General features: G+C 45.3%; 1 protein-coding gene across 3 annotated transcripts in view; it reads right to left on the bottom strand.

Moving 5' to 3' along the window:
- The window catches only part of SKAP1 (src kinase associated phosphoprotein 1), a 293,558-nt gene that overhangs the window by 218,694 nt on the left and 47,179 nt on the right, over positions 1-27,685 (bottom strand). For 2 of the 3 annotated variants that reach the window (XM_084749211.1, XM_084749210.1), the window contains exons 3-4: positions 17,748-17,773; positions 1,169-1,270 (exon numbers count right to left, since the gene is read on the bottom strand). In XM_084749211.1, the coding sequence (XP_084605337.1) occupies positions 1,169-1,270; positions 17,748-17,773 (128 nt within the window). Of the gene's footprint in view, positions 1-1,168; positions 1,271-4,366; positions 4,468-17,747; positions 17,774-27,685 lie in introns of those variants that run through there. The other variant, XM_084749212.1, reaches the window with a different exon arrangement.

Raw genomic sequence — 27,685 nt, 5'->3', positions numbered from 1 at the left:
CTTAGAACATGTGGGTGTCATTCACTTTGCCACATACGAAGCTAAAGCAAGATTTAAAACAAAAAACAAAACAAAACCCAAACAACAACCACAAAAACTATGCAATTCGGTCCACTGCTCTAAGGCAGAAGACATCAATTCAACCAAAGAGAAATATAAGACTCATATATTTAAAAAAAAAAAAAAAAAAAGGCTGCACGAAAGAGCAAGTCATGAATAGGCAAAGAGAGAGGAAATGGGAACTGTGCGTTCCTGAAATTTAGAAGAAAAAGAAACGAGAATGTGGATTCATAAAGAGAAACAAGGAACAATTTACCAACTTTATTCCCAGCCCCTCAGGATAATGCGTTTCCAATTTACTACTCCCGCTCAGGAACATCTCCACCCTCCCCTCCCACTGGAGAGGCGTGAGAGAGTTTGATAAGAACACTGCGCCCATCGAGATGATCAAGCCTTCTGCTCCTGTGGCCGGATGCCAGGAGAGCCCAGCAACCCTCCCACCCCTGGGAAATCTAAGCCTGCACAGAAGCTGGCAGCCACCAGGCCGCAAGCTCTGTACTAACAGACCGAAAACCCGTGGACAGTTTTGCTTTGTGTGTTGTCACTGCATATACTTTTAAATGTTCATAGCAATGAAATTCTTTAACAACTCCTCTTTACAAAGAGTCGAACAAAATGGATGCCGTGGGGGGAGATTGGCATTGAGTTCGTGTGCCTTTCCCCCTGAACGACGCCAGTTTTGGTTAGAGGCGGGTGAGCCCAGGTGAAATAATATAGTAATGATAAGAAGGATCAAGGGCCTCAAATACCTCACAATAAATTAACAGCCCAGTTGTCTGTGAGCGCAGATTCCCAATTCTTATGCCTCTCAGTGAAACTAAGAGAGCTGAAAGGATGGAAAGACTGGGCCTTGTAGTCTTAAAATGCTGTCATAGCTCGTGAGCTATACCCACAATGACGTCTTCCTGCCCCATGGTGGAATTAGTGTTTGTCTAAATGCATTAACTTTAGGCGCACCCAAGTGGACCAGCCCCATAACAAAGCAAGTGGTTGTTTTTGCAAGTCAGTGATCACCAAGCCAGAAAAAAAAACCATTGCTGGAAACATAATGACAAGAGGCCAAGGGGGCCACAGGAAAAGTTACACCCCTCAGAGAGGGGACACTCACCCTCGTCCTGATAATCTGACCAAAAGGATGCTTCTGATGTGAGGGCTGGGCCGTGAGTCCCACTCAGATTGTCATCAGAGCTGTCCTGGCCAAGGTCTCCTCCTGAGGATTGAGAAAGAGAAATCAAGTCATCCCGTGGCCATCTTGATCTGCACGTTCACAGGTGTCTTCTGGTACTTACAAAGATGGAGGCACCCCTCAGCTGAAGCACATGTCCACCTTTAGCACAGGAGAGACAGAAAAACAACTTTTAAGAACCAACTTACCTGTGTGTGAAATCTTCCACGCTACCACCTCTCCCTAGCACTAAGCAACTGGTAGCTTCGCGTGGGGAAAACCTTTCGCCGCAAAAGAGCAATTTCTCTGTCACGTTTGAAATGAGAACATAGCTATATAAATTTGTTTTCACATATTCTGCATCTCCATGAATTACAACCTTCACCCCCCCCCCCAAGGCCTCTTTCTCTTTCCATTTCTAAGTGAACCAGAAAGAGTGACACAAAGGCCTAATATTCTACACGTAATATAATGTAGAGGGTCAATACTCTCTTCTTCCCTGAAAAAATATGAGCAGTAAACAGAGAGAACCCAGACTCGGCTGGAATCTATTCCTATTTAAATCACTACTTGCTTTGCAACCTTAATAAAGTTCGCTCTTGTAATTCTAGCTTACAGCCTGAAAGCAACCTCTCAGGGATTCCAAAAGCCGGAGGAAGGTAATATTTGTTCTGCAAAATGACTTTGATAAAAGGTAATGTATATACAATACTGTATTATGCAATTAAAACATCGCTAATCCCTTTCGGGTGTTTTTCCGGCCTACGTTGAATTGTATTTTGTAGAAGTGGCCAATGCTATTATGACACTTTAAAAGGTTCAGGCAGGGGATGCCTGCTCACGCAGAAACCGGAAGAAAATGAAAGCGTCGCAAATGGCTTTCCTTAAAAAAAAAAACCCCAAACAGAGGTACAGGCTGCTGATAAAAAGGACACCGACAGCTGCTTGGTTCATTTCACCAACATGAAAACGGGATTTTTCAACCGAATTTAATATTATCATCTCAGATACTAATATCCAAAGGAAATCACCAGTGCTAATCTCAGTAAACACTGTATGGTTTTTTTGGCCCAGGATTTCAACCAGGGGAGCAGTGAAACCAAACAACCTGCGAACAATCTCGATTGGCTCGCTCTAAAGGTTTATTTCCTACAATTAAACCACAAGGATGGGGAGGATATAAAATGATTTAAAAAAAAAAATGGCTGTGGCCTTGTCTTTCCACAAACCAGATTTGCCTTCCAATGCTCAGTGGTAGGTAGGTGTCCTCCACTTCCCAGAACATCTGCACTCCCAGGACTTGAAAAAAAAATAAATGGTAGAGTTTATTGTAGGAAAAAATAATTCTTTTACCCCGACACAACAGTGACTAGCTAAAACCAGACCAGGCACTTCCCGAGCTCTGAGCAGCAAACCATCTCTGTGTGGCTGCTGCCCAGCAAAAACCTCACATGCTGGACAGAGGCTTAAAACACTCAAGTTTTCCACAGTGGCAGAGCCTCTGATGACAGTACCAACAAGGATGTGCATGAACGGCCTGGCTAGAAACCTGAAAGCGAGCTGCAAAGAGAAGAAGAGTCTTCATTTTTGGAGGCAAATCAACCCCTCCCTTTTTTTTTCTCTTTTATAAGTTGTATATGTTCCAAGAAAAATTTAATATTGATAGGATAGACTGGCCCTCACCGTTCAACTACTGTTCTAGATTTAGTTTTCTGTTTGCTTCACACGCCTGACAACCCACCACCACAGGGACGAACCCACCCCTCTCTAATCTAACATCTTAGAAATACATGATCAGGGAGAACTTTTGCTTTTATGTCTTTTGTGTGTGTGTGTTTTTTTTTTTAAATAAGTTGTTTGTTTCAGACAGGGTCTCTCTACGTATCATTGGCTGTCCTGGAACTCACTTGTGTAGATCGGGCTGGTCTGGAACTCACAGAGACGCTCTTGCCTGCACCACCATGTCCATCCTTAAAATAAGTTCTACGTAAGCGTTGTGGGGTTAGTGCACCCGGCTTGTATACAGCCTTCGTGCAATTTTCCTCAACGTCAGCTTCTTCCGGGAGTGAAATCTATCTGCCAAACCGACAAATTAATATTGGTACATTCGAGCTTTGTCTGTACTTCATAGAATTTTCCATCGATGCCTTTTCTTCTGTTCCAAGACCCGGGTCCCGCATGCTGAGGGCACTCACAGCTTCCTTGTCTAAAAATCTCACCCCTGAATACCTGCCTGGCTTTGCCACTTGACTGATTCACCTCAGAAGGAGAGTCACTTCTGTGTGAGCACAGGGGCCTCTGGATAGTTAGTTACACAAGGTGGACTCGCACGCAGCGGCTCCATTGTGTTTGGTGGCAGCCTGTGCCCCTGCCTACTTATGCAGCGAGGAGGGGTTATGGCGCACTGTTTCCTACACAGCCTAGGTCAGCACTACAGATGGTTTGTGGCTGAGAAAAACACTGAAAAATACACCTCACGCTTAAGTGTGAATAGCCCCCAGTGATGATGCCACAAGCGTTTTTAAACTATCACATCCAGTGGCCCCACCTCACTTGGGCTCACACAGAATCTAGCCTCCCGGGCTGCGTGAATAGATGCTCCAATGTAATTAAAAACGATTGCAACTAGTTGAGAGGCATGGGTGAAAAGTTTTATAGAAGAGCTGACAATTGGCTGTGGTCCTTTTGGATCAGCTTAAGTTAAAAGGCATAGTTTTTGCTTAAAGCCAAGCGGCTCGTGCTCTCTGGATGCGTCCGTCCGAAGCTCTCACAGCCCCCCCCCCAACCCCCACCCCCCAGCCCCGTTCCAAGTGGCCACGACTGGAGTCCAGTGGGATCGGGCGTAAATGATCACAAGCTACAGTGACAGACATTTCCACCGAGCAACCGAACAATTAGGGCTTTGAACTCCATCTGCTTAGAGTGGCTTTCTCAGAAGCGGAGACCCTCTGCCACTGGAGACAAGACTTCCCACTGCAACTCACTCAGAATCAATACATTTCTCTACAGATAGATATTCTAACACACTATGTCTCCATTAGTCACCTCCACTGCCTTCAGCCGCACTCTCTCCCCCCCCCCCTTTTTTTTTTCCTTTTGTGTTTCTAAACAAGATCTAGGGGAATTCTATCAGGGGCTCACCTGCCATTAGCTGGTAATTTGTTCCTCGATTCTAAGGGTCATAAGAATTGGGCGCTCTATACTGTCCTTAGCACACTCGGTGGCAGGCTCGCCTGCTCGCCCGCTCGCCCGCTGAGTACCTGTGCTGAGGGGCCCAACCCCGGGGATGATTTTGCTGTTGTTTCTTTTTCTCAGAGTCAAACTCAATTTCGTTCATGCTTCCTAGAGTGATAGGTTAGGAATTTCTGGGGGCTGGAGCAGGAAGATGGAACAGCTTTGTGTCAGGTGGAAGGTAATTATTTGCCAGGGTCCCTGCGTTGTTTGTTTTTATTCCCTGTGTTTTCATTACCAGCTAATGAGTTTTCCCCCTTAATTCGGAAACAATCGCTTGGCCACTTAGAAGTTTGGCTTTTGCTGCCTCGGATTCAACCAGCTGTTGCTGCTCCATAAACTTTATGGAGAAGTGAAGTCAGCTGCTAAGAAACTTTCATTTTACTAATTCAGTTCCAAATAGAATCGGAGGGGGAAAAAAAAAGAGAGAGAGAGAGCCATGATGTTTCCCTAGTAACACTTTTGACAAACCAGCCCGGTTCTGAACTTGCAGGTGCTATTTAGGGACAAAGGCAGAGCGCGGCGACAATTTTACTAAAGAGATGAAAAGAGATAGAAAAGCAGACTAGGCACTAAAAAAAAAAAACAAAAACAAAAACAAAAAAACAAAAAATAAAAACGCGGTGCTATAGAAGAACAGAAAGTATGCGAAACACAAATGCACACTTTCTGTTCGATATGTAAAGGCTCGTTAGCGCTTCTTATGTTGGTCTAAGTCAACAACACCCTTTCTCTCTCCTCTAATTAACTGTGAGCGTGCTGTTGTGAAGTCTTCTGTCACCTGTAAGCAACTGTGTTGTGTCACGTGGTTAGAAACTGCCTGCATTTCGCTATGACTTTTTTTTTTGCATGTCTTTGAATAATGTACAGAAATAGATGCTAGTGTGAAATTGTAATTTTTATTTATTTATTTATTTTGCCGTTACTGCTGTTGACATCAGAAGAGAATGAAGGACTTCCTACTCCGTTGATGTTTAAGAACCCACAGGGCATGAGACTCCCTCTTAAAGCTAAAAAGTCCTCAGCAAAATGCTATAAGTAAAGTTTCCTGATCCAAACCCAGTTAGTTTTCACACTTGGTAGCAGTACTATGGCCAGTACTGCTAACTCGGTTCCCAAAGCTCGACTCTGGTAGGATCGTCAATATGGCAGCTTATCTGTCCTTGTTAGAACTATTCACCTAAGTCACTGGCTCTAAAGCAATGTGTTGATACAGACGTGACCAGATATGTGAAATGTCACTCACACGTGACTATAGTACAGAGCACATCTGTGACACCAAAGCTGGGGGGGGGCGGGGAGGGATGGGTCGCGTCTGTCAATACTTGTGTTATAAATTACACACCACTTTGCACAACCTCATGCGTTAGCAAATGTATGGTGTTTCCCACAGAACATCTGCAAGGCTTCACCGACTTCTAAATATCCATTTGGACTTGCGTGGTTGGTTCTTACGATTAATCCACGCGCAGTGAAGGACTCAGATTCTTCTCTGTTCTATGCAGCCTGGCTTCTTGCCCATCTTTTTCCTCCTCTATCTACCCATAAGTCAGTTTATAAATATTCCTTCGCACCCTCAGCCCCCTCACCCATCCACCCACCCACCCACCCAAGGCCCTGGCAGTGAGTGTAATAGTACCGTGTCATTAAATCTGCAGAATGAATGAGAGGCTGGTGAAGAAAGTTTCCATTTATCACTCTTGTGAAAAGTTGCTCTAACTAGGACCTTGATGCAGGAGTGGTCTGAGCTTAAGTCCTGAAGGAGGATTCTCTTTCTTAAGAATACTGCTATCTACACGGCCACGCTAAGAATAGCACTGGTAAGAGTGGAGGAGTGTAAATAATAGGAAACAGACGCAAGTTGACATTCACAGAACAATCGCTACAAAACACCTGTGAGTCGAACAACGCAAAGGGCGGCACAGCCTAAGAGCATCCCCAAAGGAACCACACCAGTCAGCAGGAAGCTGGGAGAGGGAACAGCCAGTGGAAGTCCGTGGCTAAGACAGGCTTCTGCAGCGGCAGCCCCTCCCCCACTTTTAAAGAAAATGGTCCTTTGTGGTGCAGTTTCTTATTTTAGCCAGTAGGGTGAGCTGCAGTGCGTAGCATCATCACAGTTCCTTAAAAAAAAAAAAAAAAAAAAAGGAGGACAGGAATACACAGAGCAGCGACACAGACAGAGAGATAGAGACAGAGGGGGACAGAGACAGAGAGGCAGAGGGAGGGAGGGAGGGAGAGAGACAGACAGACAGACAGACACCTTCCAACATGAACTCTTCTGCTCCCTCCCTGTCACTTCTGGAAAATTCTGGGAACTTTAACCCTGCTCAGGTTTTGCATAAAGACTCAGCTCCCAGACACCAACCAACTGGAGGGCTGGCAGCAACCGGTACAAACAGATAACTGTGTATGTGACAACGCACACTTCAGAAAGCAAACTGCAGGCTGTCATCCACAGTCCCAGCTTTACACTGACACAGTCCACCTACCACTGTTTTATTTTCGCTGGCACCAAAACGGAACCTGCTGAGTTAAAAATATTTTCACTAGTAACGAGACCTTGACAGAATTCAAAAAGCGTGCAAACCTGCATTTGGCGGTGCACAGACAAGTACGCTGTAAGGCAAATGCGTTGATCATTGACCGGCTAGGCCGTCATAACCTACAATTCCTGGCTTGTGGTCCTGTTTTCTTTGGACTGCTGTGTTCTCCATCCTTTGCTCTTATTGTGAGCTATTCAACTTCATTTCAGTATGTTTTGGTTTGCAGGAGACAGTTGGCTGAGGTACTACTAATAGGACAGCTCGTGGGATTCTGTATCGGCTACAGGCTCTGGGTCAAGGCTGCTCATGTGGTACCTCAAGGGATTCTCAGTATAACAAGTCAGCATCCCAAAGATGCAGATGAAGATACGTGGACGTGAAACAACTCGCCAACTTACGCAGAGCCCAGAAGTGACCGGGAGCAGCAACACTAGGCTTTGAACCCACCCTGTCTGGTTATAAAGTTCTCTCCTTAGTCCTCCGGCTCCCAGGCTGAGTGTTTTATAAACCATGGTCATTATTCAAAGGCAAAGCGTGCTGAACGACAGCCAACAACTTGAGTTTATGGTATTAATCAAAACCTAAGCTATTGCCACAGAGGCAATTCTGCTCCATACGGGAGATGGGAACTGTCAAAGCCGCATCTGATCAGGAAGGAAGTGGCCTCATTCACAGCTCAAATTTGTTGTCATCGTATTGTTGGGACAACCTTTAAACTGTCATTTTTAGCAAGGGATCATGCTCATGAACTTTAATACAACTACTTCAGGCTCAGATCAATATGCTGATTTTTTTTTGCAGCATTTTTCTGTACAGTTATGTTGAGTCCTGGGTACTTTGACCCTGCATCACAGAAAATGGGCTCAAATGGGCCATACCTAAGTGCGGTTCCGACCTGGCATCTCTCTCTCTCTCTGCAATCATCATGCTGTAAGTAACATAGTAGGAAAATTCCTTGGAAAACATGGATGTCCACAGGAACATAGCGATCTTGTTACTGTTTGCTCACCTCCTTCTCTCTTCCCATCATGCCCCTTTCCTTCATCCCAAACCAGTTGCAGCAGCAGCGTCTCAGCATCCGTTTATAGTCCTTGCCCACTCTATGGCCTATTTTGCTTCATGGCTTAAGAAATCTCTCGAAACTATCAGGCTAGTTTGATTCCAGGGTGTTTTGCTAAAAGAGAGCGAGGTGGGCTGGAGAGGTGGCCTTTGTCATTCCTGCAGGGGACCTGAGTTTGGCTCCCAGCACCCACATGGTGGCTTGCAACTTCCTGTAACTCCAGTTTCAGAGGGTCCAGTGTTCCCTTCTGGCTTCTGTGGGCTCCTGCATACACATAAATTGATTCAGGCTCATACGCACATATATAAATAATAAATAAATCACTAAAAAAAAAAAAAAAAAGAATGAGAAGCCGGGCAGCGGTGGCGCACGCCTTTAGTCCCAGCACTTGGGAGGCAGAGGTAGGAGGATCACTGTGAGTTCGAGGCTCCCCTGGTCTACAAAGTGAGTCCAGGACAGCTAAGGCTACACAGAGAAACCCTGTCGAAAGAAAGAAAGAAAGAAAGAAAGAAAGAAAAAAAGAATGAGGCACTACTTTCTTCAGGCCATTGCTTGATCTAAGGAATGTTGTGTGAAAGACCAAGGAATAAAGATCAGACAACACATCATTAAAAGAACGGATCGTGGGTAAGACTCACAGGCCTGAAAACCTGAAGCAGCTCTTGACACACCATAGAGAGGCAGATTATCTCTGTGAGCCATACAGACCTCCAGTAACCACCAAGGCTGCCATGCCCCTGCTGAGATCAGAGCTTCCTATTCATTCGCGCAACAACATACATGCGCAGCCCTTAATAAGCCAAGCCTCTTGCTGATGTCATCATCAACCCGATGTTCAGTTCCTTGGACCAGAAGCTTCATACAGGAACATAGCCCTATTTCTCCCCCCCCCCCGCCTCCTTTCTTACTGAGGCCTCATTAGTGCAAGCAAAGCATATAAATCTTTTTTTTTTTTTTTTGGAATATAAATCTTAAGTGTAAGATGTACCACTTGATGATTATGCAGCCAGAGGCTTCCTAGTAAAGAAGAGGTAATTCTACTGTCCTCTCCCGTAAGAGTTAATCCAAATGCGCTGACAAGCACCTCGACAGGAAAGCACCCCACAGGAGCCCATCTATTCTAGAGACTTAAAAAATAATAATAATATAAGGCCTCAACCCCACACAAAGAACCTCAGGCAACTAAGGGACGCTGAGAGCAGCGGGAGAAATGGTCTTCTCCAGAGGAGGGCACATCAGGTGTTTAGCAGTACCGAACGGTCAGTCCTGAAAACATACGTATAAGCAACATTGTAGAGACCGAGACGGTTATATTTAGGAATATATATATGTCTATACATGTTCATGAATGCATGTAACAATAATTAAGGAAAAAAAGAGAGGCCATGAATTTGAAAAAGAGCAAGGAAGGGTATATGGGAGGGTTTTGGAGCAGCGGATTTCAACCCCTCTTAATGCAGCAACTCTTTGATACAGTTCTTCATGCTCTGGTGACACCGCCCCTTCCCCCCAGCCATAAGATTATTTTTGTTGCAACTTTATAGCTAAGGTTTTGCTACTGTTATGAATCATAATGTAAACATTTGTGGTTTCTAAGGGTCTTAGGCGACCCCTGTGAAAGGGTCGTTCATCCTAAAGGGGTCGTGACCCACAGGATGAGAACTTCTGGTTTGGAGACAGCAAAGGGAAGGGAGAAATGGGGTGATTGTAGCACTGTTTCAAAATTAAAATGAAAGTGCAGGAAAACATATTATTAATAATGATGATAATATAAAGTTTAACTAAAAGGGTGGGGCTTAAACAATGGCCTCCCTCTGGCCATTGCCCATGCTCACTCCATGAACGTCACCTCATAATAAACTCCACTTACCTTCTACACTGAAAAATAAGAAAACGAGGTTTTAGTGGGGCCACGTAAAGGCATTTGCCACCAAGCCTGCTAATCTGAGCTTGAGTCCCTGGGATCCACACAGTGGAAGGAAAGAACTGACTCCTGCAAATTGTCCTTTGACCTCTCCATGCACACACGCGATGGCGGGTGATTGACGGATTGAGACACAAACTCATCGTGCAGCCAGGCTGTCTTAGGACACTTGATCTCCTGCCTCAGTCTCCCAAGCACTGGAACCGCATGTGTGTAACCCTACGACTGGCTGGAAAACATCTTTTTAGGGATGAATTATGACCAGCAACCTCTCCAGGCTGGCAAGTGTGTGTATTACATTCAGATCAGCTGACAAAGCCGAAGAGGGCGCACAAGATGGGTTTCTCCCCTCTTGACCTCAGTTAGAGTCAGCAGTAACTGCGAGTTTGGTTTTATGCATTGTATAAATCTCCTTGCCCATAACTTAGAAGTCTCTTCCCTGCTAGTGACACTTCAGCCACCCTGGTGTAGTAAGCCTCCTTGTGGGCATACTGGGAACCAAAGCTGGGCCCTTTGCAAAGGCAGAAAATGCTCTTAACTGCTGAGCCATCTTTCCAGTACCAAGCCAGGTTTTTGTTTGTATGGGGGGCGGCATTTATTTTTTCCTCAATATTATCTACTCTAGAATACACGTTTAGAAGAAACATAAAAATCTTAGAAAATATCAACTTCAAAAAGGAAAGAAAAATGGGGCTGAGAGACGGCGCAGCAGTTATGAGTACTGGATGCTCTTCCAGAGGACTCAGGTTCAATATCCAGCACCCACATGGTGGCTTATTGCAATACATGACGCTAGTTACGTGCTGGGATCCAATGGCCTCTTTGGCCTCAGTGGGCACCAGGCACGCATTTTGTTTCTATGTCCATATACAGATGTATACCTTCATATTTTTTTTAATCTGACATTTTTTTTGGACAGTGCGTGGATCAGCAAACAATTCGTATAGTAATTGTGAAGTGCACGATTCCACTCAGAAACCCAACCAGCAGATGCAAGAGAAGGAAAAAGTATTTGAACAGGTATCAAAGTCGGTCACTAACTTCAAAACCAGCTTGTGTGTGTTTCCGCTTCCTGCAGATTAATGTATAAAAAAGGCAGCAAATATGGAAGGTGTGTGTGGGGGTGGGGTGGGGGGGCTGGGCTCAAGGCATAAAACCTCCTGTCAAGATTGTTGATGCTAAAAGGTTGGGCCAAAGCCAAAGGCAAGAGCATGAGGTCTGTGCACATTTCCCTCATCAATTCCCCGAAAGACGTGGAGAACACGCTTGAAGAGTCCCCCTTAAAAAGTAGCATAGGTTAGGACGGTCTCCGTTTGCAGCCAACACTTGTGTTTATAAAACACCAGCATTCCAGGGAGAGTGGTAGAGAGAGACACTCAACAATAAATTACAAATACTGTAAATTCAGACTTTTCCTTACATTTGCAGACACATCATAAATTTGGACTGTGTTTCTTTTGTGTAAATCCTTCTTAGGACTGTGCTAAAGCCTCTTGGCATGAAGGCAAAAGAGCATTTTCATAAATAGGACTCAGTAAAGTCACGGTGCACTCCATCAATTCCGAAACACTTCTCTTCGACTTCAAAGGTAATCCCACCACCGCCCCCTACCCTCACCCCCCCCCCCGGCCCATTGTAAAGATGGTGGCTCTCTCACTGCTTTCATGTTCTGCTTCTTGCAGTTGTCGGAACTACATGTTTCAAGTATGTGGTGGCTGGGGATGAGAAGTGAAGCAGCATACGTGTTCTTGTTCAACATAGCCCAGACGTTGTGTGAGCAACAAGCCCATCAGTCAAACGCTCGCTGTAGGCTTTTCAGTAAGAGTGCCCTTCGTGTGCCCTATGAATGTAAACCTCCCAGATGCATCCATGTGTCTTACAGGGTCCCAGGGAAGGGCTCAGCTGGAACGGATGCGTTTTTTGGAAAGATAGGGAACATGTATTATTAAGGCTCCACACACATGCTCGGCTCTACTCTGAGACGTAAATACTTGTGTCTTTAAAGACCCGCTCGCTACCACATGGCAAGCGCTGTTTTTGGGGTTATAAGGTTATTAGAACATATAATGACAGTGAGGTCAATAGTGGGGCTGTATAGAAGAGAAAAATGGATGCTTCGATATGGTACAGAGCTTTCCAAGTCTCTCGGAGTTTTTACGAAGACCTGGGATTTCGATTTAAACCTGCTTCAAACTCACATTCCTCCCACTAAAAATATGAACTTAAAATAAAATATAGAGAGCAAGCCAGGTATGGTTGTGCATGCCAGTAGTCCCAGCACTCTGAGAGGTAGAGGCAGGTGGATCTCTGTGAGTTTAAGGCCAGCCTGGTCTACAAAGTGAGTCCAGGACAGCACCCTGCCTTAAAAAATAGAGAGAAGCTCATTGCTACTGTGTTTTTGCATCTAGCTACATGAACTTGTGTAATAATCTTCTGGGTCTCACAATACAAATAAAATAACCTTACTTTTAAATATGCCTCAACATGATTCTTTTTGGCATTTCTGGCAATCAAACCCAGAGCCTTATCCACACTAGGCAAGCACTCTATACCCCCAGCTCAAAAATTATAAACTTGTGAGAAATCAAACCAGACAAGGGCTAGCAAGACAGCTCAGTGGGAAAAGGTGCTTGCTGGGCAAATGTAATGACTTGAGTTGCATGTGTGCGCACACACACACACACATATAAAAGTGGAAGGAGCGAACTCACTCCACAGAATTGTTCTCTGGCCTCTGCACATGTGCTATTGCACATACATGCTCACATTTGCACACACAATAATAAAATAAATAAGTCTTCATTAAAATTATGTTTTGAAAATATCGTTTCATTTTAGTGTGTGTATATATAGGTATTTTGCCTGAGACTGTATGCTTGTGGACCACATACACATGTGAACAGCCCAGTACAAGTGGAGGCCAGAAGAGGGTGTAGTTTCCCTTGGATTGGAGCTACAGATGGTTTTGAGGCATTATGTGGGTTCTCAGAACCAAATCCTTAGACCTCTGGAAGAGCAGCCAGTACTCTTAACTGATACACCATTTCTCCAGCCCCTAAAAGCAGTTTCAAAATAATCTAAAAATAGCTCATGTTAAAATTCCTAATTCTCTTACAGAGACCACTTGTTTGTTTGTTTGTTTGTTTTAGTTTGCCTGATTCAGATGAAGGTAAAAGCCCACATGTTCATTGACAAGCCACTTAAATCTTTTAAAATATTAGTCAATGTGGCTTCATTTTTGTTGGCTTTGGTTTGCTTTCGGTCTTCTGAGACAGGGACACACTAGGTAACCGTGGCTGGCCTTGAATTTGAGGCGATTCTTCTGCTTCTGCCTCCAGAGTGCTGGATTGCAGGCATGGACCACCATGTCAGGCTTTTTCAATGTTGCTTGATAATAGTATATATATATATGCATATGTATATGTATTATATATTATCCTTTGTACTATTTGTTTTTTGTCAACCTATATTTTTAGTCATCAATTTACTTTGAGGTGGATAAAGACTTGGCATTTTGAATATGATTTTTTTTTTAAATTTAACTAAGGAGGCACAGGTTCATATTAAAATATATTAGAGGGCCAGGAGAGATGGCTCAGTGGTTAGGAGTGCTGGACACTTCTTTTAGAGAACCTGAGTTCAGTTCACAGCAATCAAGTTGGATGACTTACAGCTGCCTATAATGCCGGCTCCAAGATATCTGGCATCTGCCCTGGCCACATGGGCACTCACACATAGGTGCATACACATGTGCACATAGAAATTAAAAAGTAAAATGAATCTTTACATGTGAATTATACTAGATAATTTCCTCAGGAACCTCAGCACAGATATGGCTGGTTAAAGAACGGTCAAACTGGCAAGAGACCTCATGGCTCATTTCTACTGATGATCAAAATATGAAGGAGTGACAACTGTAGCCAAGTATGGTGGCATACGCCCATCATTCAGGAATTTTGGAGATGAAGATAGGAGGAAAATGAGCTCGGGGCTATGGTAAACTACATAGTGAGATCAAGGCCACCCTGAACTTGGAACAAAACAAAAACAAATAAATAGCAAATACATACATATGACTGTGTTATAAATATTTATAATAGTCTCACTGGCTTGCCCAGTTTATTTTTTAAGTATTATGATATTTGTTTTAGACTCTGGGTCCCTGATAGGAAATTCAGCAAATGGTTAAAAAAAAAAAATGGGCAATTAATTTTGAATCACGTACATTATACCTTCTACATGAAATTTTGATTTACTACATTAAAACTGCCAGCAATTAACTCATCTTATCAAAGGAGAACGTGAGACAAAAAGAAGGAAATCAGGTTGTGCCATGACTTAAAATGATGTTGTCATCAAATCTGAAGGGCAAAGCGGATTGTTATTTAGACAGGCAATCAATATCACCTTGTAGATTCTGATGGCTGCAACGCAGCCAGTTCCACGGCAAGCACCTCACGACTCTCCTTCATAACTAAATTAAAATTTAAACTTTTAAAAATTGCTTTGTTGTTGTTGTTTTCTGTTTGTTTGCTCATTTATTTTTGCTGAGTATGTAGCTCAGTGACACGTGCAAGGCCCTGGACTCAACCTGCAGCACACGCACGCGATGATGATGATGATGGTGATGATGATGAAGAAAAGAAGAGCAAGGGAGAGGAGGGGAACAGGAGGGGGAGAAGAGATGGGATGGGGGAGGGAAAGGAGGCAGAGAGGAAGAGGAACAGAAGGGGGCAGGAAGAGGAAGAGGAACAAGAAAAGGGAGAGGAGGAGGCATAGGAAAAGGAGGAGGAAGGGGAACAGAAAGAGGAAGAGTAGACGAAAGGAGGGGAGGAGAGGCAGGAGGAGGGAGAGGAAGAGGAGTGACAGGAAGAGGGAGAGGAAGAGGAGGGACAGGAAGAGGAGGGACAGGAAGAGGAGGGACAGGAAGAGGAGGGACAGGAAGAGGAGGGACAGGAAGAGGAGGGACAGGAAGCAGGAGAGGAAGAAGAGGGACAGGAAGGGAACGACAAGAGTAGTTGTTAAAGTAAGCAGGCCTTACATTATTGAGATTATCTGAAGTCCTAAAACCAAGGCTTTTCATGATCCTCAGTTGTATTGAACCTCATCAAGAGGCTTTTTCTAGGCTGGTGAGAAGGCTGAGCAGGGAAGAAAGCCGGCTGCCAAGCCTGAGAACCTGAGTTCAACCCACCAAGCCCATATAGTGGGAGAAAAGAACCAGTTCTGTAAGTTGTCCTCTGACCTCCACCGTGGCACATGTGTGTGCACACATAAACACACACACATACACACCCATGATAGATAGATGGAGTAGATGGGTAGATGAATAGATGGATGGATGGATGGATGGTTTTTAAAGTAAAAGAAAAAAGGAGCTGTCCCATTTATGTATCCTCTACATTAAAGTAATAATTCATTATGTGTCCTCTATATTAAAGTAATAATTCATTAGGTTGTATGTTCTTCTTAGATGATGTATAAAAAACAACTTCCTCCGAGATTGAAGCATTTCATCTTTTAAGGAAGTCCCTGAAACTAACCAGCTTCACTAGGCCCCTCCCTCCTAGAGAAAACAAGCGTCGCTGCTGCAAACAAGACCCTCAGACAAGCCAGGGTGGAAAGATTCATCCCAGCCCAGTTGCCTGGAAGGGATTTAGACCAACTGAGGCACCTGGAAAGGATGCTGTCTAACCTGTTGAGCTGCCTGTGCAGTGTGCTGTCGCCTGTGCTGAGGTGGCCTTCGGTGGTGATGCTTTGAATCATTTCTGCTGCTGTAAGTAACCCTTCACCCATATTCCTGTAAGTAACCCGCAGTAAAACTCATTGTTCACCATGTTGGATTTTGGTAGTATTCATACTTTGGTCTGTCAGGGGCTCCCTATGTGGAGTGGAAGTGGAGATGTGTGTGCTATCTCCCTAGGAGAAGTTTCGTCACACACTGATGAACCACTGAGGAAGATGACAATGAACCAACAGTGTACGGGTGAAAATGTATGGGAAGAACTAATGTTATTATTGTAAACACGCCGCTAAGAAAGGCTGAACATGGTGGTGTACATCTATAATCTCAGCCCTGGGGGTGCTTAGGCAGAAGAATGGAAAGTTCCAGGCCACCCTGGGCTATGCAGTTAGTTCAAATCTAGCCTGGCTACATAATAAGACTTACTATTAAGAATAAAATGACTTCTTAACGTTTTTACTTAAGTTTATTTTAGACAATATAAAGTATGAGGTCATCATGTCAATCTTTCCTCGCTGGTATCATCCCAATATTACCAAGTCTTCTAGGGCTTTCTAAATTCTTCTGCTGTGCTGGGTGTGGATGCATGCCTTTGATCTTGGCAACTGGGAGGCAAAAGCAGACAGAACTCTGGGCTTGAGGACTAGTCTGGCCTCAAAAACAAACAAGCAAAGCTGGAAATATGTTATAACAAAATATAAAGTAGGAAACTAAACTTTTAGTGAGAGTAATGCCCTCTGTGCTGAAGAGACGGCCCGGGGGATGAAGAAAGGGCTTGCTGCATAAGTGTAAGTCCCGAGAGTTCAGAGCTCCAGTGGCCACAGAACACAGGAAGGGGAAAACATGAGCTACACGATCAATGAGAGACCCTGCCTCAGTAAATAAAACATAGATAGATTAGGTAAGGAAGACACCCAAGGTCAGTCTCTGGCTTCCAGACAGACAGACCACACACACACACACACACACACACACACACACACACACACACACACACACTTTAAAAAAAAAAATCTAGTACCATCACTCAACACTAAGTTCCTGGAAGCGTTAAGATGCAGTGTGGGACGGGCACCCAGAGCTAACAAGACAATAAGTGGTATTGGAAATGGTCTGGTGTTTAAAAGGTCACGGAGCCAAGCAATTCATAATGCGTTCCATAAGTGTGGGGCGAAGCTGCAATCCTCTGAGAAAGTGAAAACCCCTGCGTCTCCTAAGTTGAGATAAGGAACGCACAGGATGCTGCCACAGCCGCCACCCTCAACCAGGCCACCTAAGAGAATGACAGGGGCAGCGTTGCGCACACCCGCTGGCCAAGTATTTGAAGTTTCAAAAACATTCCAACTTTGAACCTTTTACAAATGTGCTCTAATCTCATCCTTTATTTTTAATTTTGCACACAGCTGTCTTCTGGCGTGCTTCTGAGAATCAAGCCAGATGCTGGGATTCATCAAGAAAAGGCAGGGAAAACAATGGTTGGGAAGCAATTAGAGGCACAGAGGCTGCGGTGAGGCGCGTATTAAAATGTGATAGCGTTGTTCTAGTGGGAATTCCACATGGCTCCGTTTCTGACACTTCTCTGCTGCCAGACAGTCCGTGTGGAAGGACACGGGTGATAGAGGATAGAACACGCTAGAATTTCTTTCTGGGGCAAATGAAGGATTAGTCGAGTTGGAACCCACCCAGGGATTTGATTGTGAACTTGGCTACCATTCTATTTGAATGTTGCCGGATTCTGTTGGCATTTAACAAAACTCAAGGAGTAAAAAGCATATTATTGCTCTGGCTCTGGAAAATAATCCAGCAGACACCCAAGGCATGGCGCCTCTTGTTGCTGAAATAGCAGGGCGTTGGCGGGGGGGGGGGGGGGGGACAGGGTGCCCAGTGGGGTGAAGGTTAATTAAACACTCCACTGACTTGGCTCAGAAATGGCTAGTAGTGCTGTGTGGAGAGGCTTAGGAGAAGATAGGGAAGCCATCGACACATTCTTAATATAAAACTACTTATAGTTAAGGCGTACTCACCTTGGGGCTGAAAATCCCAACAGTACCTAAAAAAAAATACAAGAGAGAAGAACGGACATCAGTCAAATTTGAATGTCTCAATTTTGGTTAATATACCATGTCTATAGAGTGAATCTCCCCACCCCACCCAAAAAAAGCTCGGTGATCGGTCAATCATCAGCCGGAGCTTGGCTTTGTTTAAGAAAAGCAAGTACCTTTGATGTTTTTAAGATTCTTAAATGGCTCAAAAGCTACATCAGTGCAACAACTAAGGAAAGTGCCTTTTAAACCTAAGGGGGCGGGGGCTTGAGAAGTGGCTCAGCGGTTAAGAACACTGGCTGCTCACCCAGAGGACCCAGGTTCAATTCCCAGCACCCACATGGCAGCTCACACCTGTCTGTAACTCCAGTTCCAGGGGGATCTGGCACCATCGCATAGACATGCGGGCAGAACACCAGTGACATAAAATAAAAGTCAATTAAAAAACCAAACTAAATCAGGGATGACCGAGAAAGGAAGCTCATGGTGGCTTCAGGGTTTGAGCAGGATGGCTCTTTATTGAGACATCTGTCCTTCCTGCGGATTACAGAGCCATTAGCACCACCGGCCTGGATAACAAACACCAGTGGTGTTCCTGTGGTTATAACCACCCAAACCCCAGGACCGAGAACACATCCTCCGCTGCTCTCACTCTTTAAGTGTACCAGTGAGGCCCGGATGGTCGGACCGGGGTCGTCTCACATTGGTAGTGGGAGAGCGGAGAAATGAAGCAGGGCCCACACAATCCCCAGCACCGTCCTCTCTCCTCCAACTCCGTGAATGACTGGCAAAACCAATAACCCTTGAGGTCTTAAGCCCTGAACAGCCATGATGGAATGGGTCACTTGTAAATCACTTCTATGGAACCCGACTTACATCTTTCCCCCCACAGAAACAATGTCACTTATGATGGTTACCCACAAAAGCCTATTTAGTGCCTTCACAGGAAACTTACATTACTCTGTATTGATTTTTCCTCTAGGGTATGGCCACCCTTCCTCTCAGCTTCGCTCTTCCCATCAGCTTGTGTGCTCTTGTGAAATGCAGCGCACCCTCCCTCTCCCCCCTTCAATCTCTCCATCTCCTGCCCCACCCCCACCTTTTTCTTTTCTTTTCTTTCTTTTTTTCTTTCTTTCTTTCTTTCTTTTTTTTTTTTTTTTTTTTTTTTGTTCTTCCAGACAGGATTTCTCTGTGTAGCCTTGACTGGCCTGGACTCACTTTGCAGACTAGGCTGGCCTCAAGCTCACAGAAATCTGCCTGCCTCTGCCTCCCCGAGGGCTGGGATGACAGAAGTGCACCACTGCCTCCGGCCTCCTGTCCCCATTTGCACATCCTCCCCTCACCCCTCCAGGCTCTCCATCTCCTGTCCCATTTTCTTTACCTCAGAGGGCAACATTCAAATGCTCGCTCTCCCCACGCCCTCATCTCCCCTTCCCTGGTTAACTCCAACAGGGTCATAATGACTACGCCTTAATTCTTTGAGCAGAGATAAAGACTTCCCACACCACTACGCAGGAGGGCTGGTTCTCTGTCCTCATCTTGGCCTCTTGGGGGATCTGCACCTGAGGCTTTCTAGGAGGAAAAGTGCACATTTTTAATCAAACCAAGAGGGTCCGTAACCACAGAAGGTTCAGGGAAAGGCCATATTGGGGGTGGCGGAAGATGTCGTCCAGTGTGGGCAAGACTCAAGTGAGGTTTTGGCTACATTAGGAACGTCAGCCCCTCAGCTCTGCCCCTCCTGAAAACTGTGGGAAATGGAGCAGTGAGTGATCCCTGTGTGGGAGGCTAACGTGTCACAAAGGTAGTAAGGTGGTGGTCTGAGGGAAGTTCTTAGAAAAGACGAAATCAGAGCAGAAAGCTGCTGTGTGAAAGGAGATATAAAACAACAGGTTAGAGAGAGGGTAGAGGAAGGTGAGAGGGGGAAGGAGGTGGTGAGAGAAGAGGTGGGAAGCAAGAGCTGGTGGGAGGCAGAAGGCTTCGACATCCGGAAGAAGGGACGTCCATCCGGGCGAAGGGTACGCGTACACTAGGACTGGCAGACATTTAATTACGGTTACAGCCTGTGACTGTAAGGTGGGTCAGTCTCCACCCAGCACAGTGCAGCTGACAACTGCACAAAACGCCTTCCTGTCGAATGGCTGGCTGGGAAGTGGACTTTTCTCGTCCCTGCGACCAAACGTAGAACAAGTAGCAGGAAGGAAGGAAACCGTCCTCTTGGCTCACGGTTTTTGAGGGGAAAGCAGACCATCTTGGTGAGGGAAGACATAAAACCTAGGCAGCAAGTTGTCAGCAAAAGGTGGCTGGTGGCAGGCACGGCTGCAGCCAGGAAGCGGAGAGCTCGGCAGGAAACGGCCAGGGCTGGAGTTTTCCAAGGATCTCCCCCTGGCACCTTCATTCTACCAGCCGGATGTCTTAAAGGTTCCATGACCTTCCGGACAGTGTCAGGACACAGGAGCCTGTGGAGGGCAGTCTGTACTCACATCAATGCAATGACCAAACGAGCAACGCATCAGACAGGTGGACATGTTGCTTTCCATCTTCTCTGGAAGTATCGCTCTAGCGCCCGATTCTTACCGTTACCCACCATCTAACTAAACAGTACAAGAAATGAGGGGGCTGGAGCTGGCTCGGTGGGTAACAGCACTTGCCTGCTCTTCCTGGGGACCCTAGTTCGATTCCCGGCACCCCACATGGCGGCTCACCACCATCTAGAACTTCAATTCCAAGTTGGGATGGGGTATCATTCTGGCCTCTGTGGGAATCAGGCATGCACATGACACAGACAGACATGTGTGCTAATTGAGCAAACTGTTAAATAAGTAAAACGTGTTATTGACATTCTCAGCCTCTTTTCATGCCTCCTTCTCTCACTATCCCCACCCCAACAACTAGATGTCCTGGCTTCTCTTTGTTAGTCAAGAAGATGAACCACGTGATAAATTCACACAGATTTAGGATTAGGCTTCTGCCAATAGGAACTTCATTGTAAGAAGGTCCCTTGCTGAGAAACATCCACCTAACAGGGATGAAGGGGGGAGCTGTCTTACACAACTGACATTAAATAGCAGAATCAACTTTATTTTTTTTTATACTAGTGTAATTAAACATTTTTGGCAAACTTTCAGTGATACATTGTGTAAGCTTGGCAAGGTATTGTTGCAAACACCTACAGCACCAGTTCCCAGGAGGGCGAACTCAGCTGGCCTCCTGAGTTTGAGGCCAGCTCAGCTACATAGCAAAACCCTGCCTTAGCACCACCAACAGGACCTGGAGAGATGGCTCAGCAGGTAGGAGCTTTGGCTGAACTCCCGGAGGACCCTGGTTCCATTCCCCAGTACCCACCTAGCAGCTCACAGCTGTCTGTAATTTTCCACTCTAGGGGTCCAATGCCCTCCGCTGACCTCTGCAAGTACCAGACACGCCCGTGATGCACAGGCAATCGTGCAGGCAGAATACTCATGCACGTAAGCAATAAACTGAAATTTAAAGACTTAAACAAGAGTAACAATGACAATGACAAAAAAGATGGGTAAGTTACAAGATCTAATTAACGAATGGTGTGTGACTCTAGCTAACAAAACTATACTAGATACTGAAAGTAGTGAAGGGAGTAGGTGAGACACATTCTTTTTTTTTTTAACTTTTATTTTTTTATTAATTCATTCATATTACATCTCAGTAGTATCCCATCCCTTGTATCCTCCCGTTCCTCCTTCCCTCCCATTTTCCCTTACTCCCCTCCCCTATGACTGTGACTGAGGGGGACCTCCTCCCCCTGTATATGCTCACAGGGTATCAAGTCTCTTCTTGGTAGCCTGCTATCCTTCCTCTGAGTGCCACCAGGCCTCCCCATCCAGGGGACGTGGTCAAATATGGGGCACCAGAGCTCGCGTGAAAGTCAGTCCCCATTCTTCTAATAGAAACAACTGGGGGCAGGAGGTGATGGACGTGCTAATTAACTTGTGCGTCAAGATGGCCTTGAACTACCGATCCCTGGCCTGCATTTCCCGGGTGATGCAATTACGGGTGTGTACTGGTATATCCCGTGTTACGCTGCACTGGGGAATCAAGCCCGAGGTCTTTGCTCATGCTAACCAGGCACCCTACCAACTGAACTATACCCCAGTCCCAGAGGGCACTTCTAAAAGGAAGCCGTAAAGCTTCGGCAATGTCAACCGAGTCTCCTGTCTGAGGGACTCATCTGAGGTCTTCACCTCATATCCTGGGCTCGCTCTTCATCACAGTGTGGAACCTGCCGTGCTCTCTGGGAAGCGTTTGCTTAAATCTTGGCGTTTGCTTAAATCTTCCAATTCTTCCGCTTCGCTCTGGAAACAATTCTCTTTAAGGCGGAGAGCACACGGCAAATCTGGAGCTAAATGTTTTAAATGATACAACGGCTGCAAAAGAAGAGTGCGGGAGGAAAAAAAAAAAGCGCACAAACGCGCGTGCGCACACGGAGTTCTGCCTAGCCCGAAGGCCTCTGAGAATTTCCTATCGGGCCTGTGCAGAGAGATAACAAATACTTCTTTAATCTTCTCTCGGAACCTTCAGCTTCTGGAGGGAAGGGAAGCTATCACTACCCAGCAGGACCCACACTCAGACTCACCAGCTCCATGCAAATAGAATTTGGGATGGGGGCGGAGGGGCAGGAGGTGGGGGAAGGTGTGTGTGTGTGTGGGGGGTGCGGTGCGGAAGACAAGTACAGCATGAGTCCAAAAAAGATGCTGTGTGCCATATTGATGGTGGTTATCTTTATTCAGTACAGACAAGCGTGTCTTCACATGTAGCTGGCCTGCAGCTTTTCATTTTGTATGCAAAAATTAAATTACACGCACGGCGTGGGGCTGGAGAGATATCGCTGCAGTTAAGAGCACTGGTTGCTCTTCCAGAAGAGCCAGGTTTCACTCCCAGCACCCACGAGGGGGCTGGCAAACCACCTGTAACTCTAGTCCCAGAGAATCCAATACCCTTTGGCCGCTGCTGGCATCCGGCATGCAAATGGTGTACGGACCTAAATGCTAGCAAATCACTCATGTGCATATAAAGAAAACAAATTTAAAATATGTACATGGTTAGCCGGGTGTAGTGGCGCACGCCTTTAATCCCAGCACTCGGGAGGCAGAAGCAGGTGAATCGCTGTGAGTTCGAGGCCAGCCTGGTCTACAAAAGCGAGTCCAGTACAGCCAAGGCTACACAGAGAAACCCTGTCTCAAAAACAAAACAAAACAAAACAAATAAAAACATACATGGTAAAGTTTGCTATTCAGGGTTTTTAAATTAAAGATATTAGTAAATGGACTTCAGTTTGAAGACAAGTACAGAGAAGAAAAGAAAACAAAAACAAAAAAAACAAAAAAGGAAAGAGTTTGTGATCTTGAGAGAAACCAGAGCCCCAGAAGGCACCAAACTGGTAGCAATGGTAATAAAACCAAAACAAAACAAAGCTAGGATCTGTTCACTGTGTAGCTGAGACCTTTCCAATCATTTCCGCCCACTTTTTCAATATTCTTCTTTTATTAGTAAGCCCATTTTACAAAGGAAAACAAGAAATACAAAAGATAAAATAACTAGTCTGTGGTATTAGCAAGGCAGACACAGTTTCCAAGGCTGGCAACCGGCTGTGTGCACACGCACGTGCGTGCGTGCATGTGTGTGTGCGTGCGTGCATGCGTGCGTGCGTGTGTGCGTGTATGTATGTGTGTGTGTTACTCTAAAGCCCAGAATGACCTACAATTCACTATGTAGCCCAGGATAACCTTGGCTTATGGATTCCTTTTGCCTGTGCAGGATTACAGGTATACACCAGCATATCCACCCAGAACAGCAATTGGCTTCTAAACAAACATTTTAATAAGAAACTGCAAACATGTTATTCTAAATTACCACCTTAATTCACAGGATGCATTACTAGATTTCTGCTGAAAATGGAGCAATTGACTCTAAACCATTAGTTTGGGTCGGGGAGAAGTGGTCAGATTCTTGACCACAAAGCCAAGCAATAAATGTGATTATGGAGAAAAACTACTTCGAGCTTTCATCTCTTGACCGGCTAATTAGACAGATCCTGATGCAGGAGGCAGACAAACAACTCTAAGGATCCTAATATCGCTGGAACTACCTCAGAAGGAAAAATAATTCCATTTTCTAATTATAATAAAATAATGTACAAACTCAGTACTTAACGTATGCTAAAGCATTGTGCTATGAATACATTTCACATATTTTATTTAATGTTTATAGTAACCTTGGGAAGTCAGTATATTATTAACTCTTCATTTTAAAACTGTCTCTCCTTCCCCTCTCCCCCTCCCCAATGGTATGTGTGAGTGTGGACATGTGGAGGTCAGAGGAAGTCAAGAGAGCTCTTACCTTCCACCTTTGTTTTAAAGCAGGTCTCATATTTTTCTCCCTCTCCTGAAGACTCTAGACTAGATGGCCCTCAAGCCCCCCGATGATTCCTGTCTCTGCACCCCATCTTGTAAGAACGCTGGGATTACAGCGTCCAGCTTTTGTGTACAGCATCCAGCTTTTGACTTGGGTTCTAGGCAGCCAAGCCCAGGCTTGTAGAGCAAGCTGGAGTGTGCACTGAGCCACTGTCCCAGCCCCAAACCCCTACTAACCTCCGTGTGACAGATGCAAACAAGACTCAGGGAGCCAAACATTTGACTAAGATGTCTCAGCTTTTAAGTGACAGAACCAAGATTTCTATTCAGCTCTAATTGTTCTAGAAGAACCCAAACTCTTAAATCCCACACCTGCTGCTTTCGTAGTGGCTACAATGTAAAAGCAAATTTGGGGCGTTAAGGTAAGTTGCAACTGCATTGTTAGTACAGTCAGAATCCACAGCTGGTCTTCAGGGGAGTCATAAACTCCCTAAAAAGGGGTAAAAAATAGTATAGGTTCTCTCTCCCCCTGGAGAAAACCCCAGCTGTGCCAGTGACTCCCTGGTCTCCCTGCAGTCATCAAAAAGGCTAAGAAGGCAACGGAGATGGATCAGCATGCAAAAACCACGGCTGTGCAAGCCTGGAACCCACCAGGTGAATCAGTGCACATCCATAATCTGGTTTGCCTACAGTGAGATAGGATGTGGAGACAGGAGGATTGCTGGTTCTCCAGCCAGCGAGGCTTGGGTATGCAGCCCAGTTTGAGAAACATAAGAGGCCCTGTCTCCAAGGAGGAAGGAAAGAACCAACTCCAGAAAGTTGTCTGTTGACCTTCACACATCCACCATGGCATGCCCCTGCCTCTACACACACACACACACACACACACACACATACACACACACACACACACACATACACACACAAACACATACACACACAAACACACACATACACACACACACAAACACATACACACACACACACACACACACAAACCTAATAAATTTTTTAAATTATGAGATGCACTGGGTTAGACACAAACAGGACTCTGCTGGCATTATAAAACTATCAATCCAGAAAGGTCAACATCTGGGAGGCTACAGATTTTGAACAGCTAGATGATTGGTTCTTTTGCAACCGAAGCACTAAAAATGTTATTTTTACCTGTGACTTAATATAAGGCATACCATGCCTTCCCAGCCTTGATAAGCCATCTGCTTACTCAAATCACTTGTAATGACTTTTGTGAGAAGGCGCCAGCCCTTTCTGAATGGGTGGGCCGTTCACGATGTTCACCGTCCAGAATGGCTCCCACGCCCCACATGAGCATCTCTTTTGCATGACGCCCATATCCACACAGACCACAAAGACTAATACTGACTGAAGCGTCGTTCTGATGATAGGAATGGACTCTTAAGATCCAAGTGGACACTCTACTGTGCTGTGTGTCCAATGGGGAGTTGAGAAGACCAACAAAGCCCATTCCTGTTGACCTTGGGCAATGAGCCATGTGGTAAAGACTGATTTCGCGCCCAAGAAAATGGCTTTGCTGAATAGTCTGCCTCCAGTCTGGGCATCCCAGAGGTTTCTTTAACCTCTTCCTCACTTGAGAAGGTGCCCTCTGAGCTTTGAGTTCTCTTTCTACTGCCAGCGTCTCAGAACCATTGCAGAAAGAGTGAGCAAGTGGCAGAGGATAATGTGGTCCTAGGCACCCAAGAGCAGGAATGGGAAAATGGCACCATCTGCTGGAGGTACCTGGTGGAGGAATCAGAGGCCTGGGGTTCCAGGGGTCCAGACACCAGCCTTAGACAGACATCCAAAGGAAGGCCTGTGATGGAGAGATGATGCGTCTGGCCCTAGTTCCTTCAATGCAGCCGAATGTGCAATGCCTTGTGTCTACCTGTGAGAAACTTGGAATCTTGTCCAAAAGATAAGATAGCTACATAGGGAGCGCTGACAGTTTGGATTATGGAATAATAAATAATGTGCTGACGGTAGACAATATGCGTCTAACTCAAACAACAGAAAGATTTGTCCTGAGAAGATCCTGGGAATGTTTATGTGGTTCTGAGTCTACGTGTGTAAGTTTCAGAGACTCACCCCAGATGACAACAGTGCTCTCCTCTTTAGAGAAGACCGCGGTCACGATTAAACTCTCGCTAAGCGAACAAACAAGTGACATCGTCTGATACCTGACAACGTAGCCCACCATGATCTTCCCCATCCTCTTTAAGCCCCATTCCTAGATAATAAAAAAAGAGATTAAATAACACCCTGTTTCCCACTGGAGTCATCTGTAAGCTTTCCCTACATGCAGCCAACTGCCAGGTCAATCAAAAAACCTACTCTGGGCCTGGCAAGGTGACTTAGTGAGTAAAGGCACTTGCTGTGTAGGCCTGACAAGCCGAGTTCTGTCCCGGGAGCCCATGTGAAGGCAGAAGGAGAGAACTGATTGCACAAAGTTGTGCTCTGACCTGTACATGTGCTTCATAGCAATCACAGCATGCACGTCCCTTCACATCACACACACACACACACACACACACACACACCCATGTGATGATGTTGATCCATTCTGGATACGAGTAGTAAGAAACCAGGAGCTCTTCGCGATCAGTCAACAGCTCTGCTTTCTGATGTAAAAATGGGGAATCTACTTTCCAGCATTGTTTCTCTACTTTCCAGCACGGGACTAGTTCCTTACTAGGAAATCCCACTCTTTGCCCTCACAGTCCCCCATCCTCCCTGCACGCAAGGGACAATGAAATATAACTCACCGAAGTAATAAAAGAAAAAAAAACGCTAACTGGATACACTGTGGTAGCATGAAAGACCACAATGTCAAGTCAGAATTTAGTGTTTGTCTTTCCCCCTGAAGATAAAATGGAGTCGTTGAAAGCTGTTTGTTGTTTGTTTGTCTTTTGGGGTGAGACGCTGTCTGGTAAAGTCAAATCTGGCAGAGATATGCAACGCGCTTGGGAGGCAGAGGAGCTTGAGGCAGCGAAAAGGCAAGAGATTGATTAAAGACTTGGAGACAGGCCACAGCCAGCTGTCAGACAAAAGTCCAAGATGGCTTCTGGTTCCAAGCCTGGGTACCGGAGATGACAAAGGATGCTCACGCGTGTAGCACTCCAATTGATGATCACATCTTAAACATTGTCTCCATGATTTTTGTCATCCTTGATGGTTGGAAAGTTGATTTTATTTCTGGCGCCAGATTAATTCACATCAACTGCCAGGACACCTTGTTGTGAACAACTGACAACAGCAGAACCCTTGACTGAGACCCCGACACTCACTGGGTTTTACAATTGTCAGGACCTTTTTTTTTTTTTAAGTGTCAGGACCTTTAAGACCATTTAACTTAGCCCTAATTTTATAAAACTGAAAAGTGACATATACAGGACTATCTGACTATGTCCAACTGTACCCCAAAATGTACCTATACCCTGCAGGATAGGTGGTTTGTTTTTTTTTTTCATGGAGGCCAGAGGAGGTGGGTCCCCTGGAGTTGGAGCTAGATATGGTTGTGAG

This window comes from Acomys minous (genome assembly GCF_964271855.1).
Source record: "Acomys minous genome assembly, chromosome: 12".
Classification (NCBI taxonomy): Eukaryota; Metazoa; Chordata; class Mammalia; order Rodentia; family Muridae; genus Acomys; species Acomys minous.
The sequence above is the reverse complement of the archived record's forward strand: the minus strand, read 5'-3'. Positions and strand labels throughout refer to the sequence as shown.